Source organism: Dryobates pubescens, chromosome 24 (genome assembly GCF_014839835.1).
Source record: "Dryobates pubescens isolate bDryPub1 chromosome 24, bDryPub1.pri, whole genome shotgun sequence".
NCBI lineage: Eukaryota > Metazoa > Chordata > Aves > Piciformes > Picidae > Dryobates > Dryobates pubescens.
In genome coordinates, this window is record NC_071635.1 from 14566375 (window position 1) to 14585793 (window position 19419).

Consider the following 19419-nt stretch of genomic DNA (forward strand, 5'->3'; position numbering starts at 1 on the left):
ACTGGTTTAATAATGATTTGAAAGAAAACACCAATAAAAGAGGTTTATTGCTGTTGTAACTCTTCAAAATCTTGTAATCTGCTTGGGTTCCCATGTTGGGTCTCCTGCTTGAACCTCAGATTCAGTCACTGGGACACTGCTCACTGCTGGTTCTAAGCAAAATGGATGGAGCAGAGCTTATCTATTTCAGGCTAGACCATCTACGGTGAGCAGGTCGCTGCTGAGGCCTGCATCGTGTTGTGTCCCAAGGATTTCCCTCTCTGAATTGCAGAGCCATCCTGGGTACCTCTTTTCTGCCTCCCCCTAGAACGCAGCTGAGTCTCTTCAGCTGGCTCTATTATTATTTCTATTTCAGCAGATATTTCCTCCATTTCCCACTGCACTGTATGGAGCAGGAGCTCCTGCGCTTCATAGTAAGAAGCTACATAAATTGTTCTCAAACACTGCACAAAGTCCCTTCTTCTGATGAAGATTCAGCCTTAGTATTGGTTCTTTTTTTCTTTTTTTCCTTTCTTTCTTTTTTTTTTTTCTTTTTGGCAGCACTTTTCCAGTTTTATGGCTCCACAGTTCTCTAGATGAAAGAAGCTTATTTTGGCATCTTATGCTGGCGTACACGCTTCCAGATCATTTGCTTCTCCACTTTCTGTCTTCGTATCACAGATGGCAGGCTCTACCATCCCAGTCGCTGAACTGAGGAATCCTTGCCAGTTTCAGCTGCTTAAGCAAAGTCATATGGAAGTAAATGCTTGCAAAGTCCAGGGATACTCACAGGAGGAACAGCAACAGACAGGGGGCAGTTAGAAATGTAAATCTGTAGCAAGGCAGCAAAAAGTGCCTGCGCAGCCCATCTTGCTGGGCTCTGCCAGTGACACAGTTTGATCTCTCAGCTCCCCAGCTAGTCACAGGTGGCCAACACTGACCTCACCTTGGCTCTTTGCAGCTGTCAAACTTCAGATAAGGACTGTGATTCAAACGCCTGTGATCACTGCAGATGTTGGCTGGTGAGCCAAACCACACCACCACATGTTTCCTTCATGCAGTCTGAGTGCCTCTGTCCTCCATCGCAATCTATTTTTGAGAAGGCATCGTACCCTTACCAGTAAAGGCTTCCAGCTGTTTGTTTGCTTTGGGCTGGGTTGTTTTTGGCAAGGTCTTGCAAGTCAATCTGTTTCAGCTCCAAGATTTAGTAGATTGACTCACCTCCCCTTAAGAGGCTCTTCTCATTCATGTCTTCTGTTAATAGATAGGTAAGGTAAGGTAAGAAAAGCACAGGGAAGGACTGAACCAGGCACACAGCACTTCATGCCCTGATGGGTAGCAGCAATTCTCCCAGTAAAACTCAGTGCAAGCTTCACAACAGCCAACTGTGCTACCCTCTTAACAGCTGGCATCCAGAAGAAGGGAAGTTATCTTTGAAGTGCCCTCAACCTTTCCAGTTCAAATTATCTTTGATAGATCCAAAAGTAGCTCAGGATTCTCACACCAGTCCTGCTGGTAACATCATGAGACACTGAAACCTATTTTCAACTGACTAGTTGTCACCCCCTGCATGTTCCACAAATTCCCAAACCAACAAATATAGGAAGCATTCACAGTAGCCAGACATTACAAGCTGAATTTAATTATCCTTCAACTTGTAACATTGAGAAGTCCCTAATGTACAGTTACTGAGCTGGTCAGTTTATTAAAACTGAATAAGTTATTTATTAGAGTTACCATGAATGAATGGGATAGGCCTAGGAATGCAAGAGTAACATATCCTAGAGAGCTTTTCTTCTGCAACTGAAACACTTCTCAGTTTCTGTCCGGACAAAGCTGTCTCAGCAGGCACAAAACATGCTAGGAACTTCTGCAGAAGGGGCTGCAGAGGCACAGGAGGTCTTACTCTGTCTTTGAAGGAATTCTTCATTGCTTCAGTGTGCTCAGTCTCCAAACCCATCCACTCTGATTCAGGAACTCTTGGGTAGGAAATAAATATAGCCTTGCCAATCCTTGCCTACTGCACCATGGGCTCTGAATCTTTGACCAGTTCTAGCCACTACTTACATAATGTGAGCTTTGCATTTTCCATTCCTCCCTTTGCTGCTCACATCGATGCAAACAACTCACGGGCTTGTTCCCAGCCACCACACTGTAAAGTGCTTGCTTCTTTAAAGGCACGTGCTATAATTGGATCATGATTTTAACTCCTGGATAACTTCATTCGTTGTGTGACTGTGACTGTAACCTTTAACAAATGTTTCATTAGCAGTGTCTTACAGCCTGGCTTTTAAAAATTCATCTCTAGAAGGCAGTGAGATGGCAGAAATACTAAACTGAAATGTTGTTAAAGAAATCTGAGTTTGTCAGAAGACTGAATCAAAACCTCCTCCTCTTCCATAGGTTTGGGTCTTAAAATCCAGCGGTTAGCCTGTCCTTCCCTCAAGCATTGCATGTACTAGGCAGTTTCTTTTAAGTTTCAGGGTTTGTAGGGGGGAAAAAAAAAAACCAACTTAAAATGATGTGTGAATATTTGATTTGATGAGAAGAGTCATTTTGGCCCAAAGGCCTTTTGTCTCATGTAGGCCAAGCAAGCAGTTCTATAGGTGTAACTATTCAGATACAGCTTACATTACCCATGAGAATATCTCACACTTGCAGGACCAGGTCACACTTCCAGGAGACAGACACATGCGAGTTCACAAGGCAAAATGAAGCAATTCCATTTACACTACAGCTTTGCAGGTAACAATGGATTGTTCTTACCTGGCTGTAGTTCTGATGGTGTTGTCTTTATTGTGGTTGTGCTCTTTGCTCACCTTTTCTGCAGGGGAATAAAAACAGTGGGTTTTTTTGTGATGAGCATATACCATCTTTTCCCTATCAGGTTTTATCCAGCAGAACTATTTTAATGCTTTCTGACAACAGCATAATCCAGAGTAATTTAGGGTAAACGGTTATAGCAGGATGAGAAAATGGACACAACTCTATTTAAACTAACACCCAACACATTTTTTTCAGCTCCATGTTTCAGTGCTAGTGCTCTGTGCAGAGTGTGTAGTGCAGGCATTCATTCAACACAGAGCCAGTGTCATTGTGTTTATGTAACAGCTGAGGTTCACCTTCTTTGTCAAGAGAAATGGGCAGTGCAGCCCCTGGAGCACTGCATGCTGCAGCTGCTTATGCCAGGAATTGCCATCTATAGGTCCCCCTATACTCCCAGGCCTGGACCAACCAGTTGTCAGCAATTGTTTAATTAGCTTTCAAAAACACAGGAGCTGAACTCCGGCTTTTCCAATTCAGTTCAAGTATTGTGACCCTGACCTGAGTGTCACAGTGCTCTAAAGCATATGCTAACTAGAGGGGACATTTGGCAAGGCTTTTGCGTTCCAAATGTGAGGGTGGAAGGGCTCTCACCCCTGTTATTTTTCAGCCTTAGCAGTCTCACGCTTTCAAAGCACCTTAGCGGTTGTACACACGATCTGTTTTGTTCTTTAAATGCAACTACTGAATATTTCCACTGCTTTTACCTGATAACTGGAAGAGCAGCTCGGATGCCATCTTCACTGATATATCTTGGCTGAAGAGATTTCTTTCTGGGACCACACGACCTTCTGGCGCCTTCTGTATGTGCTCGCTAATGTCTCGCCCTAATAAAGTGCTGTAGCCAACGTTTTGGCTGGGTTGGCTGGGTGACACCGAAGCCTGCGATTCATGGATGTCAACTTCCATTGGTTCCTCCTTTATCTTTACCATCTGGATTTCCTTGTAACTCTCAGCTGCAAATATGGATTTAAAAAAACAACAAACAGCCGCCACAATTACTTAATTAGGCCACAATTTTTCAGAGCACTCAAAGCAGGAATCACAATTAGGAAGTTATAATTTGTATGCTGCATCGCTGCAAATGGTAAGGGAAGCAAGCAGCTGACTGCTGCTGTATCCTTCTGGGGCTCAGAAATAGAAGCAATCTCTTGAAAATCATTTTCCAAGCTAGAGAGCAGAAAACAGTTGTGTATTTGTAAACATGAGAGGGGTGGCACTTTCTAGGAATACAGGGTGATCACGCAGCACTTACTGAAGCTCTGTGTTTAGTAAATGAGGTTGCAGCCTCGTTCAGTAACACACACCAGCTCTCCGAAGGTGTGCGCTGAAGACCGCTGACAAATCCCAATTACTCTTTATCAGCAGAAGTACCAGGACAGACAGAAGGTCTGGAATGGGGACAGGGGTGGAGGAGGAAACCTTATCTGCTCCTCTTCTGCCCTCTGTCTTTCACAGAAAATTCCAGACAACCACATCCAGAACTGGTTTGTTACATCTGCATATGCTTTCAAGATGACAGAAGTATTCTGGGGGCCATGCTTTTCTGAAGTCTGATTTTTAACAAGCATGGATAGCCCCTCATACATTACAGGAGCAAATAACCTTAATGACCAGTTTCCATAAGCTCTTTCCCTTCCTCCCTTACATTCCTCTCTGGTGTCCTAGGTCTAGCGAACAAAACCATAGCCTAAAAGCCAACCTGTGTTCACTTTCTACACTTGAGATTCCCCAGGCATTGCTGAACACTCTGATTTGGCTGCAAAGTAAGTGATGTTTTTTTCTTCAGAATAAAAGCTCTGAAATCTCAAAACCAAGGTTCCAAAGTAATTTGCCTACCACACCTTAAATACCTACACAGGCCTTTTGATTCAGACATTCTGCTGTGAAAAGAGAAGTTGAAGACCTGCATAATTTATTCTCAGTTTAGTTTCAGAGAAAGATGATGGATTTTTCTTAAACACTATTTTTATTCAGAGTGCTTCTGAAAGGACAGTGGTATCATGGCAGAACTGCTCAACTCTGTGTTGCCCTTACTGGTTGGATGCTGACCAGATACACAGGAAACAGGAAGCCTAAGACAGGCAATATGCTTGGGAGAATCAAGAAAATGAATGCACGAAGACCATCCAGGTAAGGAATCACTCCAACAACCAAAAACTACATAGGATTCATTAATTTTGCCTAAACCTGTACATGTCCTTCTGGTACCAGCCAAAATACTGAAAACCTCAAGAAAAATCTGCTTCTGTTTACTCAGGATTAGCACATGCCCTAAACTGTCACCTATGTTGCCTCCACAGCTGGAGTCAAGGGAAAGCGTGAGCTTGAATAGCTTCATGAGCAAAAGGAGGAAAAGGCAACCCTGGCAGCCAGCAAAGGAGCCTGAGGTAGAGAGCAAGGACAGGAACACTGCAGTACACACAGCCAGAGAAACAGAGCTTAGAAGCTGAGTGGATTAGGATGTGAGAGAGCAGTCTGGCCCTTGTCCAGACTCAGGGGTCACGATCACATCTGATCTATATACATGCTAACTGGTGCAGGCTGGTGCTGGCCATTCTGATAGCAGAGGAGGCACTCTGCACAATGAGTTTCCTCACCTGGAAGTCTGTCATCTGTCAAATTTTACTACTTAGAAGGCTCTGGGGAAAAAAAAATCCCAAAACAAATGAACAACCAAACCAACCCAACCCCAAACAACAAAACCAAAGAATATCTTCCATTGCCTTTGGGTCAGAAAGAATAAAAAGGTGGGGAGGGGGCAGGGGAGGGGATGACCAGTAACTTCACTTTATGTCACTCTTGTTTTTGCCCTCCTAACTTACCTATGATGGTGTCAGACTCACAGATTTTACTCCAAGTGTGAATGCTCCAAGCATCACCAATATTACAGTGAATTTCAAGGGGCAGCAAATCATTGTTTGGTCATCCCTGATAATACCCTCAAGTTAGTTAATTGGTTGGCATCGTGCTGCAGTCTCAAGCCAAGTGAGCAGAATCCCTTCAGCATGAAGGTAAATGCATTCCACCTAAAATCAAACTGATCTGTGTCACCCACTCCTTTCTCATTCCCCTGGTTTCTCCCTCTCCCCATGTTCCTATTGTTCTTCAGAACAACTGGAGGAAAAAAAAAAAACCCTCAGCTTTGCTGCCTACAACTCTTTAAAAAAAAAGGAGTAATGATTTAGAAATAATAATATTCAAAGCCAGGAGACAGAAGTCACTTGGATATGTTCCAGGAACAATTTACATGAAATGCTTTCAATCTTATCTTATGGCATTTCTTGACCTTTAAGGAAGCATACATGCCTTGATAAAAATCTTTACCATCTATGACTTCACAGATCCATTTCAGACTTTGTTAATTTTCATCATGAATCCTCAAGTGGAGAGACTTGAGAAATATCATGTAATGCAGACAATGCCTTTTCTTTTTCTTTCTCTCTTTAGTTAAAGCTCCCATTAGCCTCTCGTTATGGAGCCACAGAATGTTGCATCTGTGCCGAGAAGTGTAAAAATAGCATGCTGTGCATCGAAAGTGAACACAGAACAGCACAGGAACGCATCAGGTAACGCTGTCAATCAAAAGCTCAGGTAACCCTGCAAACAAATGACTTCTTCAGATGCTTGACAGACCGAGCTCTGCACCCAGCTGCCAAATTTAGGTGCAGAGTCAAGCTGACCTTTGCTGCTCTCTCTGCTTTTAAAATATTCTTTCTATTTCTGTTCCTACTCCACAGAGTTTAATTCCCTGTCCTGGAAATGCTTTAGAATCAAACTGATATGACCCCAAGTAAAGCAGGAGTCAAGCAATACTAGTGACCTTCTCCTCCTCACAATTAGCCAGCACTCAAATTGCCCTAACTAAATTTACATATTTGATCATTTCCTTTGACCTTTCTCTTCCCAGCTGCACGCTTTTGATCTGACAGAACATCCCTGCCAAATATGAGTCCTGTCAGACTCTGATGTCCAAAAGCAAAGACAGACAGAAGACCGAAGGAGGGTCTCTGATCATTTTACAAGTGCTGATGAAAGGGAAAAAGTCTGTCCCGCGAGCAGCAATCACAAGCACACAACCCAGCTGTGCTAGATCTCGTGCTGGTGAAAGCCTGTAACGAAGGTTATGCCCATACCCATCTCACCAGACAGGCAAACTGTGCCTTCTTGAAGATTATTTTCCCTTCTGTGCTGCAGACAGTTCATTTGTGGGGTAAGGCGATAGCCCTTATTCCTTTACATAGGTATCTCACACGGTCATAGTGCAGCTAAAGCTTTTCAAGTCAAGGACTGGTACACCAAAAGGTCTCCTGTTTCAAATAATTAAAATTGTGATAGCTTTGGCTTTTTTCCACTTTTGTGTCTCTCCTTGAGTAGATGGGCTAGGTTAAATAAACTGCAGTGTATCAGAATACCAAGGTAGCATATCAGAGCCATTTTCTCCATGCAAGAATTTCACAAAAGTACAGACATCTAATTCCTAGCAAAAACCAGCAGGGGATAAAGACTGAAGTGGCTTTAAAGTGTCCAGATCACGATCTCCTAAACATGGTCTGCTATTCATTCTAAACTAACCTGGAGGAAGCTCAGAACAACAGCACAGCAGTCAACATTGCTCATCTGACAGAAGAGGAACAAAATCACTGAATGCCTTTTTCTGCTGTTAACTTCCTTTCCCAAGGAAGGCAAGAGACTAGAGTGGCTGAGTCGAGACCTGCTGTTCAAACTAAAGGGCAAGAAGGAAATACACAGGCAGTGGAAGCAGGGAAGAGTACAGAGACAATTCCTGGTTCTGTAGGGATGGGGTCAGGAAGGAGCAGGTGAAGCTGAACTTGGCAAGGGATGCAAAGAATATTATAAGGGCTTCTTCCTTTTGCTGATACATTGGCTGTGCAATGACTGTCCCTTGCTGAAATCAAATGAATCCTTGTTAAATCATTCATGCCTCTTCCCACCATTTTAGTTAAAGCTTCATCCCTGCTGAAATGCCCACTGGCTTTACAAATCAACTTAGATAGGAAAGCCTTTCCCATATGTCTCATAAATCGCACTCGTGGACTGGTTTTCACAATCAAACAGACAGGGTCAACTCGTACCAACTTCAAAAGCTTACAGTATGGAGAATCAGGCATTTTGTTATGTTAATTGTTCTGATTTGCTGGAAACAAAACATACCCTAAACCAGCTCAAATAAAACCTCAGAGGTAGGGAACAGTTGGCGAGCCCTGAAGGTCCTGCTACAGAGACACGCCAAGGACCATCTGACGTTCCCTAGGGCGCTGTGCTCGATGCTTTATTTTCCTAGCACCTTTCTCAAACTGCTGTTTTACAAGAGACAATGGCAATGGGCCTTTAATCAGTGCCTTAAAAAAAATAAAGTCACAAAAAGCAGCTTCTGAACTCCCATGTTACAGAATTCTGCAACTGTGGGCTTAGTTTCACCAAAGTGAAAGCCAACAAAAAACAAAAGAAAGGAGAAAATGAAAGCGAAGGACTAATTTGAGTTGTGATATGTACCTGCTGTTCCTTCCATTTCAGTGGTAGCGCCGTGATGCTTACCTGAAAGACCCTACTCAAAGAACACAGCCAACTCCACAAAGCATAGACCAAGAAGAATTTGAAAATGTCCACACATGCAGTCATTTACAACAACAAGAAAGAGAGAACCTGATGCACTGAAATAATAAACCTAGCCATCTAGAAAGCTGCACCTTTTCCTACACTGTAAAGCACAGCTTCACTCCAACCAAAAAAACCACACCAAACCAACAACCCCCAAACAATAACAGCAATAAAAACAACCACCCACCCACCCCCAACACATACACAAAGCACCCAAACCAAACCAAAAATCCCAGACAGCTAAACAAACAAACAAACAAAAACCAAACCCCAAACCTCTCAGCCAGCAATGGGATTTACTGTTGTGATGTGACTTGCCATGGTTTGCCATCTCTGTATCTCCCATTAATAGAAAGTCTTATTTTGGGTCATACTCTTCTCTAACTTTCCTGGGCTTCTACAGAAGCACCTGCTGCTGCCCCAAGCTTTCTAGGAAGCTGGCTAGAGATTATATTTACACTCCTCTGCCCGTTATCAAGGTTCCTCTGCAATCCAGATATGGAGACTCTTATGAGGTCCTGACACAGCTGCCTCCAAACACAGCATCCAAGCTCCACACAAGCACTTGAAGTTAAGACAAATAAACCTGTAGAAAGGTTAGTTTCTGTGTGTGTGTCCCTGCCCCATTACCCAAAGAATGTAGTACTGTACTTTTTCTTCATCATTGTAACAATAAAGCAAAAAACTGCTAACACAACCCAGTAAACCTGGAAAGGGTTTGTGACTGCTAAGAATAACAGCTTACCAGCCATGGAGTCCTTTTCATTGTCAATTCACACTGCTGATGACAGCCAAGCATAAAGCCACATGAGCCTTAAAATGAGGTAAATCTGACAGCAGCTGGCCAGCCACACACACAGAGGTAGCACTGCCAGTAAGCAAAACTTCTTAAACTGATACTGTTAGTTCCTCTACAAGTCTGCGCTGTTGTGACTGGAATGGTTTTGTTAGGAGCTAATTTAAAGCCTTCTCAGATAGTCCTTCACCTTGCTGTGCCCTAATGTTAGATGTGCCAGAATGGGAGTGGCACTGAGGTGTTCTGGCCTTCATTGTATGCTAGGATTGTGCTGTCATCCTGTTTCCTTGTTCTTCTTTTAAAATAGAAGTTCTAATCCATGTCGTTTCAGTTAAATGTAAGATATAGTGTCAAAGAAATAACTAAGGCATGAAATAGGAAATTAGCACAAACATTTTCAGGTGGATAGACAATCAGTCAAGCAGGGAAAAAATAACCCACCACACCAAGCCCCCTTTCAGTTGTGCTGAAAGAGGAATTGTCACATAATTAGGTGATAATAAATGGAGTTGACCAAGAATGCTTCTCTGTGCAACTGTAGGCAACATTTTACTCCCTGACCTTGGTGCAAAAAGTATGTACTAAGTGCATCTGCTGATAACCCCAAATTATGACAGATTGTTGATGTTGGGAATTGGTGTATTACAAGAATTGAACAGTGCAAAGGTCATGCATATGCAAGTGATAACAAGGATATGTGCAATATGTGGGGAACCTCTTGAACATGTCCAGAGCAGGGCAATGAGGTAGATGAGAGGCCTTGAGCACAAGTCCTGTGAGGAGAGGCTGAGGGAGCTGGGATTGTTTAGCCTGGAGAAGACAGGCTCAGGGGTGACCTTTTGCTGTTTACAACTACCTGAAGGGAGGCTGTAGCCAGGTGGGGTTTGGTCTCTGACATTATTGCTCTCTACAACTACCTGAAGGGGGGTTGTAGTGAGGAGGAGGTTGGTCTCTTCTCCCAGGCAACCAGTACCAGAACAAGAGGGCACAGTCTCAGGTTGCGTCAGGGGAGGTTTAGGCTGGAGGTCAGGAGGAAGTTTTACACAGAGAGAGTGATTGCCCATTGGAATGGGCTGCCTGAGGAGGTGGTGGGGTCGCCGCCGCTGGGGGTGTTCAGGGCGAGGCTTGACAGGATGCTTGGTTGCATGGTTTAGTTGATTGGGTAGTGTTGGATGATAGGTTGGACATGATGATCTCGAAGGTCTCTTCCAACCTGGTTTATTCTATTCTATTCTATTCTCCCAGGCAACCAGCACCAGAACAAGAGGACACAGTCTCAAGCTGCGCCAGGAGAAATTTAGGCTGGAGGTGAGGAGAAAGTTCTTCACAGAGAGAGTTGTTAGCTGTTGGAATGTGCTGCCCAGGGAGGTGGTGGAGTCCCCATCCCTGGAGGTGTTCAAGAGGGGACTGGAAGTGACACTTGGTGCCATGGTCTAGTAGTCTCTTCCAACCTTATTGATTCTATGATTCTATGAACTGAGCCACTGAAAAATGAGAGGAGGAAAACAACCTGAATTACTACTGCAACGCAAAATGCCTGCATGTGACAAATAAGATTGAGCCGAAATAAAGGCAAATGTGATTCAGACAACATTTCTAGGAAAGATGGGGACATACTAATGTCTTAATTCAAGGAACCAGGTAAAAATATTACTTACAAAATGCCAGTGCCTGGAAAAGGTTTTATAGACCTCCAGGTACGCATTCATTTTTGGACAAGAAGGCAAAAAGCTGTATGCTTTCAAAAGATAATGTATGCCCCAAACATACTAGCAGCTTGACTATTTCAACAGAAAATGAGTTTTCAGACCTAAACATTAGCATGTAAATGCAAACATTTATTTTGAATTTCAGTCTTTCCTGAAATCTACCTTTCAATTCACAGCACTAAGCACAGAAAACTGACCAGGGATCGCTGGCTGCATCACTTAATCAAACCCTCGGAGAAACAACTATGTTTTTCCATGAAAGAACTGGCAATAATGGTGATAAACTGCTTCAGGTGTATTTGAAATACAGTGTTTCCATTTTTATCAGTGACTTTGTGCAACACTTAATAGGAATTTAGAATCTTAACAGGAATTTGACATCCTGCTGGGATAGCACCCTTCGAAACAGAGAGGAGAGCGATTTGCCTCACCTCGCCATCTCCTCAAATCCCTTTGTCTACTATTGGGTCTATTCTCAGCCAAGACTTGGTAATGGACAGAATTCACAGTTCACCTTTGTTGATCTAATTCACGGCTCAAACTTTGCCTGTTAGCCTCCAAAGGTAATTTCTTCCAAACAGGCACTTATTTCAAGGCCAGGTTGGATGGAGCCTTGAGTAACCTGGTCTAGTTTCGAGGCACCCCTGGCAGGGAGGTTGGATTAGATGAACTCTCAGGTCTCTTCCAGCCTATGCTACTCTTGATTCTATGATTTTGTTTTTTAAAGTAGCAGATGAGTTGTTTGGCAGTTTCTTTTGACTGTCTGGATGGGAAGGGGCTCTGCCCACATGTTTACTTGTAGCATGAGAATAGAACAGAATAGAATAGATTAGAATAGAATAGACCAGGTTGGAAGAGACCTTCAAGATCATCACATCCAACCTATCAACTAATCCAACCCACCTAATCAACTAAACCACGGCACCAAGCACCCCATCAAGTCTCCTCCTGAACACCTCCAATGATGGTGACTCCACCACCTCCCCGGGCAGCCCGTTCCAATGGGCAATCACTCTCTCTGTGTAGAGCTTCTTCCTAACATCCCAGACATGCCCAGGAGACATTAGCCTTCTTAGCTTGAATAATCATAGAATCACAGAATCAATAAGGTTGGAAGAGACCTCAAAGATCATCAAGTCCAACCTGTCACCCAAGACCGCATGACTACTAAACCAAAATCATTTGGAAGAAGCACAACTAGGTATCAGGTGACTTGGTGTCAAGTTTGTGAACTGTGAGGTAGAAGATCTGAAGCCAAGTGGAACTCAATGGAGAAAACAGGGACATAAAAGGTCACAGCATCTCCAGATAAGGTCTGACTCTACCAAAGTAATATGCAGGGTAAGGGCCTGATCTTAAAGACTGGTTGTGTGCTGCTAGAAGCATACAAGTGTCCTGACAGGTTTACCTTACTGAGAAAAAGAGAGAATCTTGTGCAGTACATCTAGACAGCAGAGTGTGATATTTTCTCTCTTGTTTCTGAACATCTACCTCTACAATGACAACTAGTAAATGTTCTGTTAGTGTCCTACTGCAGCAGAATATGTTTGCTCTTCTAAGATTTCCTAGCTGTACAGTAGTTTCTGAGTAGCTGACAAGTCTTTCCATTATAGGGGCTGGTGATTTGCAGTAACTCTTTCTTACAGTATGCACCAGTGTAAACTAGGGTCCAGAGCCTTTCACTACACTTCACAAGCTCAGCTTTGAGCTAACAACACAGCATCTCTGTTTGGGAAAAGAGATGCCCAATGAAAAACACAAACCAGTGTATCCCTCACACAGCAGACAGCAAGGTCTATGCCTACATTCCAAGAGGCTCCCATGACACTGCAACAATTTGCAGGGGAGAACAGAAGCATGTATGTCAGGAATGCAGAAACCAAAACACCACTGCACTGAAAATCCTTTGCTGAATTTGTATGTGGTGCAGATTTGGGTAATTAGTATTACATGGAAGGAAGTGAAAATAACACAGCAAGGATGTAATCCACTCAGTCTTTACCAAGCCTATATAGAGCCCGGAAGGACCTGACTTAAACCCAATTATATAATATATCAAATCTAATAAGGGCACTTGACTGAAGATTTCCCACAGACAGTACAGTATCCAGACACACTCATTCCTTTGCATTTAGTTTTTCCCTCTCCCCAGTACTAGGAAAAAGGAGGAAGTTTGTCCTTGCCTTTCACTTTATTCTGAAGAAGTGGCTTAATTGTTTAAGTCGTAAATCACTAAAACCAGAGTGCAGAATTGCTTAAGATAAGCTGGGAAGTCAATAGTGATCTCAATATTCTACCAGATAAAGTATACATTAGACAAAAACCACTAAAGAGATTACTGATCTTAGATCTCCCTTTTATATTTGTCCTGTGTTAAACAGAATCTTAGTGTTTTCCTCCTTTACAGTTTCTGCCTTAGATGGCAATCCAGAAAACAGCTGAAAACAGTGTATGTGATAACCCCACCCACTGGCTGATCCAGGAATGCAAAGTGCAGCAATACCAACTGACTACATCCCAGAGTAATTCTTTACCTATTTGATTAACCAAAAAGGCCACCATCAGCAAAAACTGTAACACAGTATCACAGTATCACCAAGGTTGGAAGAGACCTCAAAGATCATCAAGTCCAACCTGTCACCCAACACCTCATGACTAGACCATGGCACCAAGTGCCACGTCCAATCCCCTCTTGAACACCTCCAGGGACGGTGACTCCACCACCTCCCTGGGCAGCACATCCCAATGACGAATGACTCTCTCAGTGAAGAACTTTCTCCTCACCTCGAGTCTAAACTTCCCTTGGTGCACTTTTTTTATGATCTTATGATGGAAAACTAATGCATTTCCTTTAAAGACTGGGAGTTCCCAACAGGAGTGACTGAAGGTTTGACCAGGGTTTCATATGTGCCAGATCTCACTCATGTGAACAGATACTTAAGGCACAAATATTATAGTACAATAGCCTGTAATGGAACTATTTAAACACAGCCTGCTGGTGCTGAATTCAAGAGTCGCTATCAAGAAGCCTAATGTCTCTGAAGTAACTGAAAAATCATTAGGTTATGGAGCTCTTTCTTTATGAAAATAGTTATCTGAATGTCTAAGTTCCAAGAGGAAAAACAAATGTCACAGATTAACATTCATTAGGAGGTAAAGTTCTATCACCAGAACACCACACTCAAACTAGTTCCCATCATCAACAGTGCTCTGCATCAGTAACTGAATATTTGTATTGGGGAGGCTGTGAAAATTTGGCAAACTTCTCCTCTGATCAACTTTTGTAGCTGGAAAGTGCTTTCTGCAGCATTAACACAAAAGGCTTGTAAATCAATCATTCCAATCCTTCTGCAGCTTAAAGTCTGCAGGTATGAACTGGAGTGAATTTATTACATGTTAGAATTCATGGGAGAGATCCTAATTGGTTAAAGTCTTTCAGGTACAAATTTGAGCTCAAGTTCAATGTTGACAATACCCAAGCATGCCAAATCATTTCAGCTAAGCTTGGCAGGGATCTCAGAAGTCACTAGACTTGTAAGCATTGCTGCTGGCACCTTTTGCATGAGCTTAGCATACTTAAAAAAAAAAAGTAAGTCTTGTCCAGTTTTAGAGAAGAATTAAAAACTAATTGAGCCAGTTTAGCTGCAGAAGCACAAAACTCTGCCTCCAAAACTGACTTTCATGTCAGTTCTGAAAACTGAGGTCTATTAGAAGTTCAAAGCCTTTTCATCACTCTCTCAGCCTGCTTCTAGCAGGAAGAATTCAACCCTTTTAGTTTCCCTTAAGGTTAAACCTCAACTCTGACAGTCAAACAAAGTGCAATTAGCAGAGCAGACATCTTTATTTGACTCCCTCCAGCTGCAACAGTACTCATGTGCATACACATGCATGCTGTCTGCTTGTCTGGCAGAAGGATGTGTCACTAAGGCAGTGTAGGCAAGTTCAAGTGGTCTCCCTAATAGCAGAAAGCTGGCTCAGTTTACATTTTTTTCTAATAGTGCATCTCATTTTGAGTACAAGATATTGGCAGGGGGGGAAAACAAGTCCGTATTTAAAAAGCTTTATCAGGTATAGTTCAGTACAGTTCAGACACATTCTGATGATGGTAATGTAGTGACATGCACCAATAAATTGGTATTATCATGCTTTGCTACATTTTAAAAATGACAACATCTAAAAGCTTTAAGGCATCATTCCTCTTGGCTTATCCCAAAGTCATTAATCTGAAAACCAGAGCACAGATAATTCGATACTATGGCGACAGACCAAACCGAGATGTCTTATGTATGCAACCCCGTGTAGACAGACCTTCTGCGTTGTTCCTTCACTTGCTACTAATGCTAAATGCTCCTTCTGCAAGGCAACTCTGCTAGCAGTCATCAAAAAAAGAGAAGTTGAATGTCACTGCATTAAATATCTACCTGAGAGCTTCATGAGGAGCTCAGATGCCGCCTTGACTGACGTGTCTTGCCTCATCACATTTGCCTGCGTTTCCTGTGGCTTGAGTTTCTCCTCGGGGACGTTTGGTGCGGGGGCTTCAGACTCCTGGCTGAACACATAGCTGGACTGAGGCAAGGCTGAACTTGCAGCTTCTTCATCGTTAGGCTCCTCTTTCACTTTAAAATTAGGAGTCAAGGGCTCTTTTTGATTTGCAGCTGTCAAGAGAAAGAAAGAAGTGAGACTTAATGAAGTATGCAAATATAATCCTAGAGCAGCTAGTAACCTGAAGAACCCACAACCTGAGAAATGCTGCTGCAGCAGGTACTGGAAGCAAGCACATCAAGCAACAGTCGAGAGGTAAACAAATTCCTGCATCATTTGTACAAAGGGACAGTTTTGAAACATAAAAGCTGCTTGTATCAGAGCTCAAGAAACCAAAAAAAGCATTTCCCTGGTCATTGGTTTGTAGGTCTTCCATGGACCTACAAACATTGTAGGTTCTATGGACATAGAAACAGCACAGGTCTTCTTGATGGTCCATAGGTACATACACACTAGATACTGAGTTCCCAGAGGATGGCAAGGTGGCAAGAGATGAAAAGTAGAAAGACAGGGCATTTAAGAGGGGAGTAGAAGGGAAGACAGCAAATTCTTCGATCCTGAGAGTTGGTACTTGTTAAGAAAGAACAGAGGAATGTTCAGAAGACAGCTCTGCACTGGAAGGTGCAATTAGAGCATTGTTGCAGGTGCTCAGGAAAAATGGAAGAGAGCACGTTTAAAACAATCGTTTCAAATGCCCCATGTAAGCAGCTGCACAGCCTCAGAGAAGGGTACAGAGAGGGACCTGAGGGCTGCTTGAAATCCACACACTGAACAATATTGTTCTTGAAATTGCCAATACCTGTTGCCAGCAGTAGATCTTTTGCACTGCATTTGCTTGAAGGGATAAAACCAGGAACACCTCTTAAGTAGTACTTCCAAACCCAAGCAAGATGAATTCACAGGCAGACTTCGTGATGCACAGGAGGCTAAAGAAGCTGCACTGTATTTCAGCAGCTGTCCTTGTAATTCTTTGTTTGACCATTAAGAGACACTTCCTAACCTGCCTCCTTCTGGCTTTTTCTTGTTCAGAATGTCACTTTTAATTCCCAGTAATGCACAGCAGATGACTTGTTCAGTGCCCCAAACTTTGATGAGTTTATCTCTTTCTCATCTCTCTAAACCTTTGTCTCCACAAATAGGAAAGACAATCATCCTTGTTTTTATCTAAGCTCTCTCACCATCCACCACACTACCTCTCTCCCCACATATTTTCCCCTCATGATTCCTGCAGATGAGCTCTGTCAAATCTCACTTGGACCATGTAAGGAGGATGTACCCCACGATCCTTCCCAGGCTGCAGCAAGGCACTAGAACCAACACACACTGCCTGCAGCAGGGAGCCATTTGCTCTACCAAACCACTGCATGAATAGGAACAGCCCAGGAATGGGCACATCACAGAGATGGTAATGGCCAGCTGAAGGGGCAGAGTACTAACAAGTCAAATCAGCCCAACAAAATCTGACAACATTAACCTGCTTAAGCTCTTGGTCTACTTTCTCCACTACACCGCTGATTCCTACCTATACTGGCTCTTCCCTTTCCTGGCTCACTTCCTCAGCTACAATCCCCATCAGTTCCCCCCAGGATCTGACTCCTAGAGAATCTGAACCCTTGCATCCCACTGTGAAGTGCTTACCATCTCCCAGAGACTTCAGCCCTACAATATGGGGGTCAATTGCCATCTTTACCACAAACTCACACTTCCATTAGCTACTTTGGGCTTTGTTCACTTTAGAATAGAATAGAATAGACTACAATAGACTAGAATGGAATGGCACAGAATAGAATGGAATAGAATAGAATGGAATAGAATAGAATGGAATAGGATAGGATAGGATAGGATAGGATAGGATAGGATAGGATAGGATAGGATAGGATAGGATAGGATAGGATAGGATAGGATAGGATAGGATAGGATAGGATAGACCAGGTTGGAAAAGACCTTGGAGATCATCTTTCACACAGTCCATTGGTCTGCAGTTCTCTCTGTGTTTGGAGGTTGGTTGTTTTGTTTTGCTTGGGGTTTTTAAAAGCTAATCCATTACCCTGTAAGACAACACTTACATTTTTTCAGTTTATATTTCAGGGTTGTTTGATTTCCCTTTTTTTTCCTCCTGGCTGGCAAGCCATTACCAAAGAACAAGATTAAAGCAAGTGGTATAAATGGTGTGCACACAAGCAGTGTGTACATGCACACTGCTGCTATTCACCACTTCAGAAATTACATCACCTTATATATGTAATTTTTAATATGAGCTACAAGCACTTTCACCAGTGTTAGGAATTGCTTTGTAAAAAAAAAAAAGAGCAGAAAGTAGAAATATGAAATGTTAGAGCATGCTTTAAGTAATCAAAATGCAGGTTGCAGTTTTTAAACCAGTCTTGAATTTACTTAGGTACTTCTAAAATCTCCATCTCTCTTCTTTATCCAGGTTTACATCTTTCTAGCTCAGTCTATTCTGGGCTTTGACCTAAGATGATGAATGGTCACACACACAAAAAACCCCAAACCTGTGCCACACTACCTACTGCATTCCTTCTCTTTTACACCATGCCACTCTGTTTGTTGCTGATACAAAAAGAACCTCCACAAGGAGCCAAATAGCTGAGTGCAGCTGATGGAGACTATTCTACCTGAACTCTCAGAGAACCTTTTTATTTATTAATTTCAATAAGGTATTAATTTGAATTGTCCCAGAAAATTAAGGAAGCTTGAGGCTGAGTAAAGAGGTAAAGACAACCCAGTGAGAACAACCATTAACCTGTGATTCCAGCTGTGTTCCTGCCCATGAACCAGGACAGGAAATAAATCAGGTCTAGGAGACATTACAGAGCAGGTCAGCATACAGTTTACCATTTACAATAGAGAGGTGACATTAAACTCACAGTTTGCAACCATACCCTGTGGTCCATAAGGCAGGTGAAGAACCAGATTAAACATCCACACACCAACTGAATCACTGTAACAGAACTGATGTAACACCACAGCTTTCAGCTAAGAACTTTTCTTTCAGACTCTGGCACTACAGTACACAGTGGCAGATGCCTTATGGATTCCCCTGCCACAAGAATGAGTATCAAAGGGACTACTTCTGGAAGAAACTAGCATTTATTACTACCTCTTATCACCAGGCCAAAACTCAGCAACCAATTTGACTCAATCCAAGGACAGGTGTCCAGTGGTACGTCTGCTCTTCATCCCAGAGCATTCTCAGACTGTACTGAGATGAAGCCAAATTCAAATAGCTCAAAGAAACAAAAGTTCAAGGTAGGTCACATCAGAGTTTAAATAGTTTCATGATAGTGACATACCCAGAATGACCTGAACAAGCTTTCCCTCCTTTCCTGTGTCTCCCTTGCCCTTTCTTTCCCTGCCCCACATTAACTCTCCTACTGTGACAGCACATGCTGCTGCAAGCCACTGCTCTCCAGCTTTTCAGCCACCACCTAACAATGTTAAAACTACGTTGATAACAAATCCACCAGCACAACATCAGCCATAAGCTAAATGAGCTCTTCACGAGATGTGTCTCTGTGTGCCTGCAAAACATCACCTATGAGAAATACAAAACAGAGTCAGGGTCCCACTGTCCAGAGGAACTCCTGGAGATGTGCAGTTGGCAGTGTTAGGTGAAGGATAAAGAAACCCAGACTACTGCCTGTGCCTAACGCTGCTGCCTCTGCCCACTCTGACTGCTTTGCTTTGGGCAGAAGATAGAATTAACAACTTAGCAAAGAAGTGTGGGTTTCTTTCCTTAACTGACTGACAGCATACTCCTTGAACAGACAGCACTTCCTAAAAATCAAACATATTAACCACAGACAAGTCAGAAAACTAAAAGTTAGTTACCTCACTTTTCCTCCCCCACAAAACAAAAACAATCAGACAACTATTTGGTCCATTTCAACCCAATTATTTCAGTTAATGGGACTTTTACTCTTTTTT

The 19419-nt window shown here is 42.8% G+C and overlaps 1 protein-coding gene across 4 annotated transcripts in view; it reads right to left on the reverse strand.

The window, feature by feature from the left end:
• ZNF827 (zinc finger protein 827) overlaps window positions 1-19419 on the reverse strand; it is a 102215-nt gene that overhangs the window by 26793 nt on the left and 56003 nt on the right. For all 4 annotated transcript variants that reach the window (XR_008462863.1, XM_054172774.1, XM_054172776.1 and 1 more), the window contains exons 5-7: window positions 15351-15584; window positions 3510-3758; window positions 2746-2803 (exon numbers count right to left, since the gene is read on the reverse strand). Coding sequence is in view for 3 of the 4 variants with exons in the window: in XM_054172774.1 (XP_054028749.1) it covers window positions 2746-2803; window positions 3510-3758; window positions 15351-15584 (541 nt within the window). In the remaining variant the exon portion in view is untranslated. The remainder of the gene's footprint in view (window positions 1-2745; window positions 2804-3509; window positions 3759-15350; window positions 15585-19419) is intronic.